We start from the raw sequence: 20,305 nt of genomic DNA on the forward strand, positions 1-20,305 counted from the left end.
GTCTGTGCATATTTCTCTCCTGATTCAGATTAGATGACTTTTTCACTGTAGAATATTATGGACAGAGAACTCATATTTTACCCGGAAAAAAATGTGTTGGTGGATTTGTTTCTTACAAACACACAAATTTGTGCTTCACTAGACTTTAATTGATGGACTGGAGTGGTGTGGATTACTTGTGGATTATTGTGGTGTTTTTATCAGCAGTTTGGACTCTCATTCTGACGGCACCCATTCACTGCAGAGGATCCACAGGTGAGCAAGTGATGTGATGCTAAATTTCTCCAAATATATTCCAATGAAGAAACAAACTTATCTACAGTACATCTTGGATGGCCTGTGAGTGAGTAATTTTTCAGCATATATGTATTTTTGGTTGAACTATTCCTTTAATGCTCCAGAATATCATTATTATTATTATTACTTTTACATATATCAAGTAACTCTAGTTACATATAACATACATATAACTCTAGTTACGGTAATGTTTATGTAAACAGATGGTATGATGTTTCACTGGCTTTTCAATTACCTGCCAGTGAAATAACAAGGGAAGACAGAATATTTCTTCATTTTAAATGATAATTGTGCATCTGAAGAGTGTGACGTATCATATCTGTGATTTCAACCTGCAGTGTTAATTTCGTTGACGAATAATTTTCGTCATAATTTTCGTCGACGACATTTTTTTTCACCGACGAAAACGAGACGATGACGAACTGAAACTCGTTTTGAATGACAGAAACTATGATGAAAATCTGTTGATATTTTCGTCAATGAATAAAAACGAGACTAAAATGTTAGGGAGGAACGATTTGAGAAGAGATTCTTTCAGAACGAATCTGCTGCATGGTTGCGAGGTTAGATGCGTACATATGAACCGGCGGGACATAAGCTAACATACACTTGCTGTTGCTGCACGTCTCATAAAACGTGCAAAAATGTCGATATCTGGGAGTAAGAGAAGAGCAGACATATGGATAAATCTGACGACGCAAGATCTCAAGAGCTCAATTCGGTCCAGTTTTCTGAGCGCACACATCGAAGCAGCGCCTCTCACACAGCCAGAGGTGGACAGTAACTAAGTACATTTACTTGAGTATTGTACTTAAGTACACTTTTTGAGTATCTGTACTTTACTTAAGTATTATTTTTTCTGGGAACACAGCGCACGAGTTCTCTTTCTCGTCTCATGAATGGAGAAATACACACAAAATGATGTCGAATTGTCTGTTTTGACGAGTATTACTTAATGTGAACATAAACAGTTGGGAGAATATTGGACGTGTATTAGTACATTGCATCCGTGTATCTGGTTTTAAAGGGACAGCAGCCTAATTAAGTTGCTATTGTCTGTGGCATTGATGTTAATCAAGCAACAAAAGAAAGACAGAAAATCACTCACTGCTCTTGACTGAATCACTTTAGTATAGCCCTAAAGACTAATCTAAATGTATTTATAGAAATAAATATGTCTGCTTGAAAGAATGAAAAATGTGGTAAGCACGTTGTTATAAAGATATTACCATTTGTATTTCATTGAAAAGAATGTTCTTGTTCTTTATGAGAAGTGGTTTTATTTCATTTTAACATAAAGGCATGTTGTGTGTCACCGCAGTTAAATCGGTGTCTATCATGATAAAACCTTAATATTAAGCCTAGTGAATTTGGAAACCCATTAGATTTTAGCAGACTAAATTTACTGTAGATTTAAAACTAGACTAAAACAAAAACAAAATCAGAAGACTAAAATATGACTAAAACTAAATGGCATTTTAGTCAAAAGACTATGACTAAAACTAAATCAAAATTTGCTGTCAAAATTAACACTGATTTCAACTTTGCTCTTTGAGCAACTCAGGGGTGTCACCCTTCACCGAAAGTGCTAAGGCTGCATGGGACATGTCAACTTAGAAGGTGCTATACTGTCAAATCCAAAATAAGACTTTATCAATTGATCTCTTGAGCTTAGATGACATTTTCATATATGATAAGAGCAGATACAATATTCAGGACATTGCATTTTTCCTTGCATATTGCCATTTTGTTTTTTCAATTTTTAACTTCGCAAATTCAGAAGTACCAAACAAACACTCCCCGTTAAAAGACAATACTTTGCTATCGCTGTCAACACTCACGAGTGACGGTTTGCCACTCTGAGTTTGGGTGTCAGAGTCTCTAATCCATATGGCTCATTGATGATGCTTTTTGACAGGCTTATGCAGTGGAGAATGTCTGTGCAGATGAAGTTTCCCCTTCTTTAAAACACGAGCTGTCGCTCCCACTGCGTGAATTGTCAACCACCGTCTTCAGTGCTGAAAGCAAATGCATAACTGAATGGCTTAATTCATAATAACTTGGATAAGTGCCACTCTAACTAATTTGATATTTGAATTTCATGAAGGACTTTTCATTTACACACTTATACATGCTAGATTAATATTTGTGTATATATGCATGCAGTTGTGCTTTGTATAATACAATAAAGGAGGACTTCCACAGCTTGGTTCCTCACAAAGTTTCTTTTAGATTTATGGACAAATTACATTTAAGTTGATCACTGACAGATATTAAAAAGGAATGCACTCATCTCATTGGCAAAAATATTCAGAATTTGGTCATGCTCCAATAATGTAAGTGTCTTGTAAAAATGCAAAAAAAAAAAAAAACTAAATAAATTAGAAAATATTACAAATTTATTGAAAGTAATTAATTAAAATAGATTAATTTTATAATTCAGTAATAATTTTATTTAATTATAATTCAAATAACAAAAAAACATTGTATGTATATATATATTTATATATATATATCCTGTATGTATATAACATTTTAATTGTGTCATATATAAACTCCTAATTGAACCAAGATATAGATTTGTTTAAGAAGTCTATATTTGTGTCACCGCAGTTAAATCGGTGTCTATCATGATAAAACCTTAATATTAAGCCTAGTGAATTTGGAAACCCATTAGATTTTAGCAGACTAAATTTACTGTAGATTTAAAACTAGACTAAAACAAAAACAAAATCAGAAGACTAAAATATGACTAAAACTAAATGGCATTTTAGTCAAAAGACTATGACTAAAACTAAATCAAAATATGCTGTCAAAATTAACACTGATTTCAACTTTGCTCTTTGAGCAACTCAGGGGTGTCACCCTTCACCGAAAGTGCTAAGGCTGCATGGGACATGTCAACTTAGAAGGTGCTATACTGTCAAATCCAAAATAAGACTTTATCAATTGATCTCTTGAGCTTAGATGACATTTTCATATATGATAAGAGCAGATACAATATTCAGGACATTGCATTTTTCCTTGCATATTGCCATTTTGTTTTTTCAATTTTTAACTTCGCAAATTCAGAAGTACCAAACAAACACTCCCCGTTAAAAGACAATACTTTGCTATCGCTGTCAACACTCACGAGTGACGGTTTGCCACTCTGAGTTTGGGTGTCAGAGTCTCTAATCCATATGGCTCATTGATGATGCTTTTTGACAGGCTTATGCAGTGGAGAATGTCTGTGCAGATGAAGTTTCCCCTTCTTTAAAACACGAGCTGTCGCTCCCACTGCGTGAATTGTCAACCACCGTCTTCAGTGCTGAAAGCAAATGCATAACTGAATGGCTTAATTCATAATAACTTGGATAAGTGCCACTCTAACTAATTTGATATTTGAATTTCATGAAGGACTTTTCATTTACACACTTATACATGCTAGATTAATATTTGTGTATATATGCATGCAGTTGTGCTTTGTATAATACAATAAAGGAGGACTTCCACAGCTTGGTTCCTCACAAAGTTTCTTTTAGATTTATGGACAAATTACATTTAAGTTGATCACTGACAGATATTAAAAAGGAATGCACTCATCTCATTGGCAAAAATATTCAGAATTTGGTCATGCTCCAATAATGTAAGTGTCTTGTAAAAATGCAAAAAAAAAAAAAAACTAAATAAATTAGAAAATATTACAAATTTATTGAAAGTAATTAATTAAAATAGATTAATTTTATAATTCAGTAATAATTTTATTTAATTATAATTCAAATAACAAAAAAACATTGTATGTATATATATATTTATATATATATATCCTGTATGTATATAACATTTTAATTGTGTCATATATAAACTCCTAATTGAACCAAGATATAGATTTGTTTAAGAAGTCTATATTGACAAAACCCTACTGAAAGAAATGACGGTATGATTTTATGTACATTAGTGAGATGGGTTACAGAAGTGAGATGGGTTATTAACATTGTTTCATGTTTACATTTCTCACTTTTTACTTTTTTTTTTCCAAAAAAAAAGTTTTACACTTTACTTTTTTCTGTAACAGTATTCAAGTGAAATCCATTTATTTTCTATTAATTTGAACACTGTTAACATTCTCCATTTGTAACAGTTTCAGTTTCATACAGATGTTTGTTACAGCAAAATAGCCATGAATCTAATGTCTGAGGTGCTTTTTTAAACACAAAACAAAATTACAGGTGATGTTAGTGGTTTGTTTTACACCAGTTCTATTGCTTTTTTTCATTCTCTTTGTTATAAATGATCTAAAGTGCTACATGATTGCAATTACATGAATGGCAATTATTGAACTGATCAAATTACTGTCAAAAATGCTAAAATACAGCATAATAGCAAGAGAATACTGCTTGTCCCCTATAATATTAGTTAGATTGACTTTGCTTCAGTATAAAAGTATATTTGTGCTGTTTCTTGTCCAGACAGGTCCTGGAGGCTGCAAGGAAGTCCAATTTGACGGGTCATTTTAAGTTTGTGGGATCGGACAGCTGGGGTGCCAAGAGCTCTCCGATCCTGGACCAGGAGGACGTGGCTGAGGGTGCCGTCACCATTCTGCCCAAAAGAGCTTCTATTGAAGGTTTGAAATATGCATATGCATCCTTTAAGTCGTCATGAAATAAATGCATGCCACGTATTGTATTGTGATCGATTCATTTGTGCGCTTAAAATTTTTTATTAGAAAATTAGGACTCCACCAATAATGGTTCTTTATTGGCATTGATGGTTCCATGAAGAACTTTTAACATCCATAGAACCAGGGCCGTCTTTAGCTGATGTGGGGCCCGGTTGGGATCGGGGCCCCCCTCAGTCCGTTCGTGATCGCGTTCGCCTCGGTCCGTTTGCCTCGTTTCGTCACACTAAGAAAAAACTGTTCCTTTAAGAACTGTTCACTGAAATGTTTTTTGGGGAATCAAAAATGGTTGAGTGAATCTGCCACTCACACTTTTCACAACACAATCAACAATCGATGGATAAAATGAAGTCCTACATTTCTTTCTTGCTTGATAGCCATTTTACTTGGAAATAGATCACAATATGGTAGTAAAGTTGGTTGCAACTTCTATTTCATGCTGTGTTTTTTACAATCGATTCCACTATAAGGATAAAATTGGTAATTTTTCTGCTTTTAAATCAGGATTTGACCAGTACTTCACCACTCGATACCTGGAGAACAACCGCAGGAACATCTGGTTCGCTGAATTCTGGGAGGACGACTTCAGGTGCAAACTGACACGTCCAGGTATCAAGATAGACTCAGAAAAGAAGAAATGCACAGGTGAGAGCTCCTGTTAGCCGTTTGCAAGTTAACTGATGTTTGGAGCAATGACAGCTGACCTTAAAAGCTTTTTAATGTCTTCTGTCTGTCTTCTTGTTCAGCTTCTCTAAGTATTTTCATTTGTCACTTTGCTGTCTCACTGTGTTCATTTTACCCTTTCTCTCTCTCTCTCTCTCTCTCTTTCTTTCAGGAGAAGAACGGATTAGTCGCGATTCTCATTATGAGCAAGAGGGCAAGGTTCAGTTTGTAATTGATGCAGTTTACGCTATGGCTCATGCTTTGCACAACATGCACCAGGATTTGTGCCCGGGAGCCACGGGTGTTTGTGATAAGATGGACCCAGTGGAGGGACGTTTGCTGCTTAGCTACATCCACTCCGTCAACTTCAATGGTGAGTCAACATCACGCTAGGTCAGAATCACTGAATATGAGACCTGACTGGCATCAGAAATGCCATTAGGCTGGATGCCAAAAGATGTTCAAAGGTCCAAACTAAACCCCATAGAGAGCTTTAATTTAGTCTCACAGACTCATTTGGATTGAACACTGTGTCATGCATATTGATATTTGAATTGGATATTTGAATTTTTAACCACAAATTAAAATTATGTTTTCATGTACTCATCGCTATGTTGTTCCAAACCTGTATGACTTTAGTTATTTTGGAGAAAGTTAGGATGAACTGGTTTGTTGTTTGCCTTATTTGTAAGTCATTTTGGATAAAAGTGTCTGCTAAAAGAATAAATGTTAATGTAAATGTGGAAATTTTGAAGAATGTGAGCTCTATAATTAAAGAGTACAGCAGGTTTATGCGCTGTATAAGAAGTTTAAATTGGTATTGGCTGAAAATCACTGAAAATTTGTGTTTGCAAACATTCAATTATTTGATCAAAATTCAGTTGAAAACGTCGATATTGACGTTAAGGGTCTCACTTGGGAGCCCCAATCACCTCTGAGCATTACAAGAAACGGCCAATTACAATTGGCGAGTGGAATTTGCATGCCAAGCCACTCCCGGTACATACGGGTATATAAGATGGTGGCGTGCATCCACTCATTCAGGTTTGTGCTGAGGAGCCGAGAAGCATCCCGGCATTCAGCACAGTTCACGGTTGTGGCATAATGTCTCCGTTCCCTCCTTCAGGGAATGACGGTTATATACGTAACCGAGACGTTCCCTATCAGTCAGTTACGTTCGATGTTACGTCGACACTGATGTTAGGGGTCCACAACCAGAACTCTATTGTGAAAATTGAATGTGAGGTGTTGACAAGCAAGCGTGTCAGGACAGATGCACCTCAGTCCCTAACCTACCCAATGCCCTATAAGCCAGATCATTTATCAAATATACGGGCTTACCAGGGAAGCTGAAAAAAGGGGTGTTCCGACATTCTCACAATTCTAGATTTCAGCAACCATTGGGGTGCGGAATGTGAACAGTAAGACTGAGTTCGGGAGAACACAACAGGAACTGACAGTAAACAAACTGTCTAGGGAACACACAGGTCTACCAAGGGAAACCGTACCGTGGAAAAAAACATACAGGATTACCAAGGGAATCTCTTGTATGGCACCAAGTCCAGTAAAAGAGGGTGACTAATGGCATGCAACCCAAATACTGGACGTGGCAACAGACTCCTCCGCTAAGTCTGAATACCACAGGGTGTTGGAGGAATCAACTAGGATTCACCAGATGGAGAACTTACTTGAAGAAGATTAGCACACTTACCCTAACCAGAGGAATGTCACCGTAAGCGAGACACCGAGCCAGACCTCCCACAAATTACCTGTTTGTCCCCTGTTGAGGAGTCTCCTCCTTGGATTCCGGTCGGGGCAGAGCAGATGTTGATCCCTCAGGGGGGTGCCTTCGGACAGACGAAGACCCAGACCTCGGCGGTTTGACAATCGGAGTGACCCGCCGAGGCAAAATCTGCTTAATTAACTCCATCTGCTTCTGGACTGCCGAGAACTGCTGGGCAAAGTCCTCGACAGTGTCACTGAAGAGGCCGGCTTGGGAGACGGTGGCGTCGAGAAAGTGGACTTTGTCGGCGTCCTGCATCTTAGCCAGGTTCAGCGAGAGATGGCACTCCTGGACCATGATAGACATCACCTGCCCGAGGGACAGCACCATGACTTTCATTGCCCGGAGGGCAAAGTCAGTCGCCGTACACTGCTCCTGCATCAACACCGGGTCAGTACTACCCTCATGCAGTTTTTTAAGCACCTTGGCATCATGTACTTGCAGGATGGCCATGGCATGCAGGGCGGAGGCGGCCTGGCTCAGCTCTGTAAGCCTTGGCAGCCAGGGCTGATGCCAGCTCAAAGGCTTTGGACAGGAGGTGCAGACGGTTCCTCCAGGTAGTGGTATTTTGTGGGCAGAGGTGCACCGCAACCGCACGCTCCACCTGGGGAACGTCGACATACCCCTTGGCCACCCCACCATCGAGGGTATTGAGGAGGGAAGAGCTCAAACATGACCGGGTGGTGTAGGAGGCCTTCCATGTTTTGGTGAGCTCTTCATGAACCTCCAAGAAGAAAGGTACAGGGGCAGAGCATGGCTGAGAGTCACATCCGGAGCCCAGATACCAATCGTTCAGCCTCAAATGTTCGGGGGATGGAGGCGAGTTCACCTCCAGCCTGATAGACTTGGCAGCTCGAAGGAGCATGGCCGTCAACTCTGCTTCCGACTTCGACTGTGTAGCCGTAATGTTGAACGTGACTGACTGATAGGGAACTACTGTTATGAAACGTTATTACAATTTACCTGTAAATTGTCCTTCAGAAATCATTATAATATGCTTATTTGTTGCTCAAGGTTTAATTTTTGTTATCAATGTTGAAAGCAGTTGAAATATTTTATATAATTTAATATAAAAATGTATTTAAAATTTTATTTAAAATGTATTCAAAAGAACAGCATTTATTTGAAATAGAAATCTTTTGTAACATTAGAAATGTATTTACTCTCACTACTAATCTGCTGAATGCATCATTTAATGCTAAATAATTTTATTAAAATATTATACATTCTTTTATATTATAAAAGATTACAAAATCTGTTTATTTAAATAATAAACATATTGTCTACAATTTACAAGTGCATGTTATTCTAAGGAAGAAAAAAACTTTTTTAAATACAATTTTCCACCTCTATTAACCACTAATTTTATAGCTACTTTTCACATTCTAATCAAATCCTGACTGAGAAAATCAAGTCCCGCCCTACAATATTATTTATAGAATATTCCATTTAATTTTGAAATGTGTGACAATAGTGCCGTTAAATGTGTTGCGAATGTTTTTACATGTGGTGTTGATATACAGCTTGTGCTTAGTGCTTCACAGTACCACTTTGGCCTCGTAGTTCTGTGTAGTTTGAAAACAGAAAAAACATCTCCAGAAAAGTTGTGGCAAGTAAATCTAACTTTGCTCTGGTGTTGTGAAGCTGTCCATGAAGGAATTCCCATTAAATCACGTCCTCAAGAGTGACTGTCATCTTGCAAACATTTGGTGAAAGCTCGCCTGGAGGGAACTGGCTGAACAAGCAATATGCATTATTGTGAAGGAGAAAATTGCATGGAAAATAAGTCCCTTTTCCACCGCAGAATTTCAAATGAAGCTGTCTTCCTCCTACACAGCAAAGAACAAACAAGGAAAATACAAATCATCATTCATCCAGGGCTAACAGAAGCAGGTCATCAGTGGTTCAATGATGTGTTCTTGCTGAGTTGGAGGAAGGGATCTAATGGTTGAACTAAATACACATACTCAGGTTGACAAAGACAGGTTCAAAGCACTTCCAATCATGTGGAAACAGCTGAATGTTTGTATTTAACGCATTCTGAGTTTCCCATTCAAATCTAGTCATAGACTAAAAACAGATACCACTGCCTGTAATGACATGCAGCAGGGTAAAGTATGCATGTAGAGCGAAGTGAAGATGTTCAGAGCTCAGTGGAGAAGACGGAGTAACAGGAAGAGGAGGTGATCAGTGAAGCTAGAACCTGACGTCTCTTTATGATATATCTGGCTGTGATCGCGCTCATCTGAAGAGCTGATGTTCTCAGCTATAATTTACTATCACATCTGTAATTTATTTCTTCAAAGACCAGAAATCACAATTGTTTTGTGGCTTTTAGTTATCTTAAAAGTTGACAAAAGTAACTTAGCAGATATATGCATAAAGAATATCACCTTGCACAATAAAATGCTCCAAAAAAGGTCAAAATGTCCTTTCCCAACTTCCTGTTTTAATAGAAATACATGCAAATTACTTTAAAAAGATGCAAAAAACAAAATCAAAGCAAAACAGTCTAATTAAACTAGTACTTCTTCTGTGATTATCAGGTAGCGCTGGTACTGCTGTTCTGTTTAATGAGAACGGAGATGCTCCTGGACGTTATGACATCTTTCAGTACCAGATGACCAACACCACCAATCCAGGATACAGAGTCATCGGCCAGTGGACCAATAACCTGCGACTCAACGTAAATCGAATTGTACATTAGCACACACTTTAATCATATTCACACCTGAAGGATCCAAGAACATGTATGAGTTATACATAAGAGTCTGAAGACTCATAAAAGACAAATTTTTTCCCACTTTTTTATGTTTTTTTATTTAATTTTTTTAATGAAAGTTTTATTATATTTATTTATTGTTATTTTTTAACAATTATAACATAACATTTCAGATTCTGCACTATTTCAAGAATCCTGAAAAAAATGTATTACCGTTTCCAAAAGAATATTAAACAGTACAACTGTATTCAAAAGTGACGATAAGAAATGTTTCTTGAGTGGCAAATCAGCATATTAGAAGGATTTCTGAAGGATCATGTGACACTCAAGACTGGAGTAATGATGCTGAAAAGTCAGCTTTACCATCACAGGAATACATTTTTTTTTAAATTGTAATAATATTTCACTATATTAAAGTATTTTGGTCAAATGCAGAATGTTATGTATATTCAAAATCTTACAAACCCCTAACTTTTGGTGTATACTGTATGTTCCAAAACATATCTTGAACATACAAGTATGACTGATTTGGTTCTGCAGGTTAAATGTTTTTTTTTTGTTTTCTAGATTAATTGTTTGTAAATATTCTCTGTATTTCATCAGGTGGAAGAGATGCAGTGGACCGGTGGATCCCGTCAGATGCCGGACTCGGTTTGCAGTTTGCCGTGCCGCTCGGGTGAGAGGAAGAAGATGGTGAAGGGTGTCCCATGCTGCTGGCACTGTGAGCTCTGTGACGGCTATCAGTTCCAAGCTGACGAGTTCAACTGCGAGATGTGCCCTTTCGACATGCGGCCGAGCCCCAACCGCACGGCCTGCCGCCCAACTCCCATCATCAAGCTGGAGTGGCATTCACCCTGGGCCATGATCCCTCTGTTCCTGGCCATTCTTGGCATCCTGGCCACCCTGTCCGTCATCATCACCTTCATCCGCTTCAACGACACCCCTATCGTGAGGGCCGCGGGCCGTGAGCTCAGTTACGTGCTCCTGACCGGAATCTTCCTCATCTACCTCATCACCTTCCTGATGATCGCTGAGCCAGGGACGGTGGTGTGCACTTTCCGCAGGCTGCTGCTGGGGCTGGGCATGTGCATTACATACTCTGCCATGCTTACAAAGACCAACCGGATCTATCGCATCTTCGAGCAGGGCAAGAAGTCTGTCACACCGCCAAAATTCATCAGCCCCACATCGCAACTTATGATAACCTTCATACTGATCTCAGTACAGGTGAGGGTGTTAAATGAATTATTTTATTGCTTCCTGCAGGGTGCACCCCATATCCTATACGTTCCAAATCTTATGGAGCTGGTTACTGTGTTGGGCTGGTTGGAAAGTAGAATATTTTTTAACATCGCCTCAGAGCTACAATATTTACTTAGAAGTCTCATATGCTTACCAAGGCTTCATTTATTTGAATACTGTAAAAACAGAAATATTATGACATATTAATGCAATTTAATTGTTTTCTATTTGAATGTATTTTAATTTATTCCTGTGATGTCAAAGCTGAATTTTCAGCATCATTACTCAAGAGACATTTCTTACTATAATCAATAGTGCTTCTTAATATTTTTGTGGAAACGGTGATACATTTTTTTCAAGATTCTTTCATGAATAAAAAGTTTTTAAAAAAAAACAGAATTTCTTTGAAATAGGAACCTAACATTATAAATTATTTTACTGTCTCTTATTTTACTGATTATTTTAATGCACCCTTGCTTAAACTATTAATTTCCTTCAAAAAGCTCTAACTAGGTTCTTATCTTATTAGTTAAAAGTACTTAAATTTGATTAGTGACCTTGAAGTTTAAAACTAAAATATTTCTTCTTAATTTGTTTGTCACAAGTGTTAAAAGTAATACATTAAAATTATTACAAATTAATTACAAAAAAATTCAATATGAAAATTATTAATCTTACTGACCCCAGAATGTTAGTGTACATATTTATTTCTAGGAAATTAATCAGTTAATGAGTTATTTAAATAGTCTCTGCATATGAAGTTTGCATAGCAAAAGTATTTAATATTAAAAAAAAATGACACACATCACCTTTAACTTTTAGCTTCATGCATTTATTAAAAACTGCTGTGGCAGCTTCAATGAGAAATTCAAGGCCAAACCATTGAATTATTGAATAAAACATGAATGAATTTAATTTATAAAGAAAATTCTGCTGTACATCACATTGAATTCTGTAGACAGGCACCTTAGCAAGTCCCGATCTTACATGAAACATACACGAACGTGTCTGTCTACCTCCAGCCAAACACAGGTTCATGAGCGCCACAGAGCCACTGGTTATGGAAACTAAAGCCCCTGTGCTGTAGTTCCATTCTCAGCACGACCCAATGGATGAATTTTGAGGTTTTGTCAATAGCAGTTTCCCAGCCAAGCAGATTCTCCTGTTTGTACACTCCGCCGAAGCTGATAAGCTGCCTGCAGACCTCATCATGTTGAGTGCCTGGGCTTCATTCTGCTTGTGCCAGCAAACGTGCCAAACACGCTAATGTGCAAAAGCAACAGATTCAACATCAATAAAGGCGAAAAAATGATTTACAGGTGACAAGAAATACATATCGTGTCTGCTGATAAACACCTCTCCGGCAATTAAAAACTGCTGATTTGAACTTTTACAAAAGAATATTTTAGAAGCTTTTGTAGTTGGAGCTTGGCCCCAGAATTATGCGCATGACTCACCGGCAGAGGCGCGGGGGAGACGAGATTAACAGGACGTTAGCGGGAGAATGATTGACAGCAGGACGTTTCTCGGCACCTCCTCCAGCGCAGATGTGTCACTGATGCTGAGTGGAGAACGGAACTCCACCGAGCGATTCTGACAGCAACATCTGTCTCCCCGGCAACACGCCGGCCACCCGGCTGCTGTTCTGTTCTCCTCCCAGCCGTAGAAGTTTCTCGGAAAGTTTTGCACGTTACCTGATGAGCAGCTTCAATCGGTCACTTCCTAGTCGGAATGTTGCCATTGAGAACAGGTGTAAAGGACGCTCTCTAAATCACGCCTCTAAACAGCTGCTCTCATCCGGTGATCCTCCGCACTTCCATTATGATTTATGGTGAGCAGAGCAGACGTCCCATTTCAAATGTCGTTGTTTTTTATTTAATGTTCAAAATCTAAAACAGTAACTTGTATGCTAGATATTACACATAATGGTTTTAAAAATATTATTTCTTTACATAGAGTTTGTCATTTCAGTTTCATCTTTTATTTTCAGTTTTAGATAAAGGAGTAAATAACTCACTAGACAGAAGTAAATTAAGAAAACATGTTTACTAAATGAAAATACACATAGTATTTGAAGAAATAATGTTTTGTTTTGTTTTTAACAATAATGTGTGATATCTAGCATAAAAGTAACTATTTTACATTTTGAACACCAAATAAAAAATGAGGACATTTCTAAGGACGGCTATCTACAGTATTTACACTACCGTTCATAAGATTTTTTAAATGTTTTCTAAATGAGTTTTTTATGCTGACCAAGGCTGCATTTATTTGATCAAATACAGTAAAAACTGTTATATTGTGAAATATTGTTACAATTTCAAATAAATGTTTTCTATTTGAATATATTTTAAAATCTAATTTATTCATGAGATGCAAAGCTGAATTTTCAGCATCATTACTCCAGTCTTCAGTATCACACGATCCTTCAGAAATCATTCTAATATATAATATATAATGATATTTTTTCAGGATTCTTTAGAACAGTTCAAAATAACAGCATTTATTTGTAATAGAAATCTTTTATAACATTATAAATGTATTACTTAAACTTTTTTTTTTCAGTTTAATGCATCCTTGCTGAATAAAAGTATTTATTTCTTTCAAAAAAAGTTTGACAAAAAAGTGTAACAGCATATCATAAAGGGTGCATAGTATTTATTTTTATTTTTTTCTGACAGTCTACATTTATCATGGTCAAAATACACAAAACGTCTTAATTCAGAATTAAAAACACTGGAAATTTAAGTGCTACATTTCAGCTGAACTAGACATATCCCCTTTTTTTCGTTTCAGAAATCTGTTCACGTTATTACAAAGCGAGGAAAGGAACTTATCTTTTCGTCTTTAAAAAAGCACTTTAAAACCCATCATTAAGAGCAATCAGGCTGATAGCAGGCCTATTTTAACCAGTAATTTTGTGCAAAGTCGTGTCTGCTGAAGACTGGCTAAAACACAGCTTCTTGTACAACTTTATTCCACATCAATCTAACAGCAGCTCTTGACAAATGAGTCTGCCCTTCTGACTCTGAGCTTTTACTTCCTCCCGTCTCTCCGCAGGTTGTAGGTGTTTTCATCTGGTTTGGTGTGATGCCGCCACACACCATTGTGGACTATGAGGAGCAGCGGCCGCCCAATCCGGATTTGGCGCGTGGCATCCTGAAGTGTGACATGTCTGATTTGTTGCTCATCTGTTGCCTGAGCTACAGTATCGTGCTGATGGTCACGTGCACTGTGTATGCGGTCAAGAGCCGAGGTGTGCCTGAGACCTTCAATGAAGCTAAACCCATCGGATTCACCATGTACACCACCTGCATCGTCTGGCTGGCATTCGTGCCTATTTTCTTTGGCACAGCACAGTCCACTGAGAAGGTGAGATGGTTGTTATTATAATGGGATTCATTACTAAGGTTGGTAAACAAGTACAGTAGTTCACCCCAAAAATGCAAAGCATTAACTTGCCATCATGTCGTTTTGTTTGAAAGAAATTATTCATTGGATTCAGCAAGGATGCATTACATTGAAAAGTGACAGTACATTTAATGTTACAAAAGATTTCTATTTCAAATAAATGCTGTTCTTTTGAACTTCTGGTCATCAAAGGATCGTGAAAAAACAACAACAACAACAACAACGTATCGCAGTTTACACAAAAATATTAAGCAACACAACTGTTTCAACATTGATAATAAGAAATGTCGCTGAGAATCCAGCTTTGTCATCACAGGAATAAATTACATTTTAAAATATATTCATATATTTAATTGCAATGCTATTTCATAATATTACTGTTTTTTCCGTGTTTTTTTAATCAAATAAATGCAGGCTTGGAGAACATAAGAGACTTCCTTTAAAAACATTTTAATAGCATTTCACAGTATTACTGTATTTACTGTATATTTGCATAGGCCTATAAAAAACATAAAAAATCTCACCCCCAAACTTTGGAACGGTAGTGTATAAAGTGACAAAAATGCATTATAAAGTGGACTCATGCACTATATTCCACATATTCTGAAATCATAATAATAGCTTTAATAATAATAGCATAATAGCTTTTGTGATGAACAAACTGAAATTTAAGTTGAATTTGAATGTTCTTCCTCACAATGTGCACATGTTCAGACTTTGCATGCTAGCACGTCTTGCCAGGTTTGATGTGTAGCCGAACATGATGCACCAAGTTTGAACATGCAGCAGTGCAAATGAGATCTTTAGGATGGTCTTGAGGTTGAACTTGACCTCATTCATCACATGCTAGTAAAAAGCCTCCTCAGAAGTGATTCCAGTGGTGTTTTAGGAGAGGAGCACACTCTTAAAAATAAAGAATCTTTATTTGCATTGCTGGTTCCATATAAGAACCTTTAACATCCATGGAACCTTTTCATTCCACAAAGGTTCTTTATAATGGGGAAAAAATTCTTTACATTTTTTAAAATGTTCTTCACACTAAGAAAAATGGTTCTTTGGGGAACCAAAAATTGTTCTTTTATGGCATCACAGCAAAAATCCCCTTTTGGGACTTCATTTTTAATTTCACCACTATCCCACTCTTTTTCCTCATTTAATATCTTGTTTTACAATAAAACAAAAATCACATTATGGAAGCAAAATCAAATGCGGTTTTTCTGGAAGTGTTTTCATCATTAACTGCTGGTGTTGCTAGTTGTTTCTGTGTTACTGTTCTTGTATAAAAACTGTAATTAAAGCCGTATCCTCTGACAGTGAGAAATTTTAAGCTATTAATGCTTTTTTCATACATTCACAATGGGACAGAGAGCAATACAACACATTAACGTTTCACATTTCGCCTTCTCCATCTTCAAAACACAATATATAGCAATGCAACACCATCTCTCTGTGAAACAACTTGTATTTTTCCACCACAATGTGTTCTCACAGTTCTGCTCCAATCCATCAACAAAAGAGCGGAGCTTAGTCACTGTTTAAGTCCTTAAGTAGAAAATTATGTGAAATGAAGTCATTTCAATATGAAGGCATTGAAGTAAGCAACAACCTGCCAGGTTCACGATAACAAGTCCAAATTGTATTGCTCACAGTTTTTTTTTTTTTTTTGAAGAGGGCTTTGATATGGCAGACATGGAAAGGGATGAGATGAGAAAAAAACAACATTTCATTTCCCCTCCTTTTATCTCCCAAAGACACACCATGACACAGAGACAAAGACTCTTCCGCCCACCAATGAGGTTCTGGGGGTTTGACTGTGGGAGGAGGTTGATAACAGGAGTGTTTTGGAGCCTGAAAGACAATGTCTACCCATCTTAATAAAGCCAGAAGCCTTGTCAGCGGGAATTAGGAATTAGAGCATTAGTTATTGCTGCATAGATTAGACGAGCCAGGTAGCTTCCCACTGACGTGCCGTTTGCTCTTTTATTTGCCTTGGCAGCCACATGTGATGAACATTGTGAATGTTTATTTTGATGCGTTGCCATGTCCAGTCCAAAGGAAGATTTTATTGCTAAAATGTTGCTCAGGAGGTTTGATTAAAGCATCACGTTTGATTTTTCTTCTGTTCATTTTAGGAAAACAAATGATAGTTGACACAAAGTAAGAGCTGTAAAATTAACGTGGATACCATTAATAAAAGTTCGAGGTTAGTAAGATATATTTCTGAAAGGAATTACTACTTTTGTTCAGCAAGGACGCATGAATGCTATTCTTTTCAAACAAAAAATCTTGAAAAAATTTTTTAGCATGATTTCCACAAAAATATTAAGCAGCTCAACTGTTTTTAATATTGATAATTAGAAAACAATGAGAAAAATGATTTCTGAAGGATCATGTGACACTGAATAATAGTAAATGTTAATTACTGAAAATTCAGCTTTGCGTCACAGGAATAAATTAGATTTTAAAATATATTCAAATAGAAAACAATTTTAAATCGTAATAATATTTCACAATATTATTTTACAAGCCCTGGTGAGCGTAATCAAAGACATCAAACTTTTAAACGGTAATGTATAATAATTATGATTAATGATTGTAAGAATTAAGTTTATTAAATAATAATTATTAATTAATTAAATATTTTTAGAATTACATTAATTTTAAAGATAACGCTGTACAATAAGGTCCATTACTTAACGTTAATTAATGCACCTTTTCTGAGTTGTGCAAATTAGTTTTGATATTACAATGGTTTTTTTTGTCAGAAGAAAAATCAAGAGATAAAACTCTCCATTACTATGTTGCAGTGACAACTGAGCTATTAAAGCAATCTTATTTGTCATGTTATCTTTATTTTATTATGGGGTCTAGCTTCACATTTTCACTAGAACGTATCCTGCGAAGATCTGAGATGATTCTGATGATCTGTAACTCTTGACCTTTTATTTCCTGCGTTTGATGTAGATGTTCATCCAGACGACGACGCTGACCGTGTCCATGAGTCTGAGTGCCTCTGTGTCTCTGGGGATGCTCTACATTCCGAAAGTCTACGTCATCATCTTGCACCCGGAGCAGAACGTGCAGAAGCGCAAGCGCAGCTTCAAGGCTGTTGTCCAAGCCGCCACCATGTCCTCACGCCTCTCGCAGAAATCCATCAATGACAAGCAGAACGGAGAGACCAAGATCGAGCCGGACAGGACGCAGTAGCAGGTAACAGCCACTCTCAGACCCTTGGAAAAGTGCAAGGAGTCTGTTCTGAATCTCCGGAGACACCATTAAAGTCTGGAAGAATACTACAAATAAATCAACCCGTCAAAATCAGTTTTAAAAATAAAGCCTCCAATCAGAACCAGAAAGGTTTTACAATTGATGCCACAGGAGCAGTGTTATTTTAGTATTATTCACCTACTATTATAGTTTTAAGTTACTATTTTGAATTATTAGCTTATATACATTTTAGATATCTAATATTTTATACTTTCAGATTTCATTTCAGTTCCATGTATTTATTTATCTAGGTAACTTCCAATAAGCCTATTTTCAGGCGCTGCGTAATATCATTGCGCCTGCTGCACCCATGGTACGGCAGCAAAGTTCCTTGATTATTACGCCGGAATGAGAGTATAGTTCCTAGCCATATCGGCCTAGAAAATCGCAACTTTTCATTTTCCGTCGGTCTTAGTACACGATGTAACTACAGAAGAGTCAAGTTTTAAATAGGAAAAATATAGAAACTCTTTGGTCATTTTTGAGCGAGATGCTAACGGTCTAATCAGATTCAATGATCTATGCTAAGCTAAGCTAAAAGTGCTACCGCCAGACCCGGAGATCGCCTGAATGGATTCGAAAACGGTAAAACTCAACTGTTTAACTCTAGGGGAGTTGGAAAATGAGCCTGTTTTCAAAAATAGTGGAGTGTTCCTTTAAGTCGCTGGGGGATATTTGTAGCAATAGCCAAAAATAACATTGTATGGGTCAAAATTATCAATTTTTCTTTTATGCCAAAAATCATTAGGATATTAAGATCATGTTCCATGAAGATATTTAGTAAATTTCCTACCGTAAATATATCAAAACTTAATTTTTGATTAGTAATATGCATAGCTAAGAGGCCGTGAGGAATAGAAGTACAGTGCGTTCAACGGCTTGTACTGTTGTTTAACAACATACGGTACCAATTGTTCAGCTGAAGAAATGACTTTTCGAACATAACTTTCAGTAGTCAAAAACTCCATAAAAGAGTTTTGAAAGTTGCATGTTGTGAAAATGATGCAATCTAGGACATTTATACAGTGCGTGCCATTGTAAAGTCTATCCTTCACAACCTCATTTTCATCCGTGTTAAATTGAATATGGCATCTAACCTGACTCAGGTCTACTGATGGAGAGACCTGAGCCATATCTAGAGACTACAATATTATAATGTTGTAACTAGAAGCCATCTAGTAACAGCATAACAACCAATAAACTACATAGCAATGCACTAAAACATTCAGAACACTTTAATACTAGCAAAGTTGGCAACTACCCACAACACCCTAGCATTGGCTTTTATGCTATGTTTAGTTTCTGCTGTGAAGTCATATTTGCTGAAAAAATATGAATATTGCAGTAACTTGCTCTTGTGAACTTTTATGCCCTCAAATGACTTATAGCCGGCGATCTACTGAGAAATACTGCTCCGTAATATATCTCACTGAAATAAACTGTCCTCAAAGCTTCCAAGACGGGATTGTTAGGGAACTCTATGCTTTAAATTCAATATTTAAGGTGCCCTGAATCCTTTTACGTGAGTTGTATTGACTGCCCCCTCACATTTTGATATCCATAACATCTCCCTCTCTCTCTCTCTCTCTCTCTCTCTCTCTCCCTCTTTTTAATTGCAGTGAACTGCTTTTGGGTTTATTTTCCACTTGTTCTCTATCTCTGCAGCACACATTTGCTTCCTCAATACATGCAGTTTGAAGCAGCACATCTCATTACTTCCATATTACTGAGCTTTTGGAAGCAAAAAATCACTAAGCCTGCACAAAATTCTTGAAATGATGCTTGTTGATATGGATATTTCTCTGCGCTGCAACAATATTTGGGTGCACAAGCGAAGAAACTGGAAGCAGAAAATGAATTATGAAAAGCATGTGGATAGAAGTGCAGTGAATATGATTATTTTATGGACTGTATGAATGCATTTGTTAATAAAACAAATGCTAAATCATTCTGTTATGTATTTTTGAATGCTATTTTCCTTTTCCCCTTGTAGGTACTAAGAGCTTATGTAATTTTGCCATGTGACAACTAGCCCTGGTGACCTTTCTTTCTTTCTTTTTATATTTATACTTTTATTTAATTAGTGGATATATCGTTCAGCATTATGTGTCATAGTTTTATATATATATATATATATATATACAGTATGTATGCATATATGCATAAGACGCATATACGTTTTTGTCTCTAATGCTCACCAATGCTGCATTTATTTGATACAATATACAATACAATACAATAATATACAATATATATATAT

At 36.8% G+C, this 20,305-nt stretch overlaps 1 protein-coding gene across 1 annotated transcript in view; it reads left to right on the forward strand.

Moving 5' to 3' along the window:
• Positions 1 to 20,305, forward strand: part of LOC107734507 (metabotropic glutamate receptor 6-like) — a gene marked incomplete at its 5' end in the record, with an annotated part of 43,853 nt that overhangs the window by 16,954 nt on the left and 6,594 nt on the right. Inside the window, 7 exons of the mRNA XM_016546477.1 lie at positions 4,749 to 4,903; positions 5,462 to 5,602; positions 5,793 to 5,993; positions 9,950 to 10,089; positions 10,729 to 11,352; positions 14,428 to 14,739; positions 17,743 to 17,988. Coding sequence (XP_016401963.1) covers positions 4,749 to 4,903; positions 5,462 to 5,602; positions 5,793 to 5,993; positions 9,950 to 10,089; positions 10,729 to 11,352; positions 14,428 to 14,739; positions 17,743 to 17,985 — 1,816 coding nt within the window. The remainder of the gene's footprint in view (positions 1 to 4,748; positions 4,904 to 5,461; positions 5,603 to 5,792; positions 5,994 to 9,949; positions 10,090 to 10,728; positions 11,353 to 14,427; positions 14,740 to 17,742; positions 17,989 to 20,305) is intronic.

This window comes from Sinocyclocheilus rhinocerous, unplaced genomic scaffold, assembly GCF_001515625.1.
Source record: "Sinocyclocheilus rhinocerous isolate Xijiao unplaced genomic scaffold, SAMN03320098_v1.1 scaffold99, whole genome shotgun sequence".
NCBI classification, from domain to species: domain Eukaryota; kingdom Metazoa; phylum Chordata; class Actinopteri; order Cypriniformes; family Cyprinidae; genus Sinocyclocheilus; species Sinocyclocheilus rhinocerous.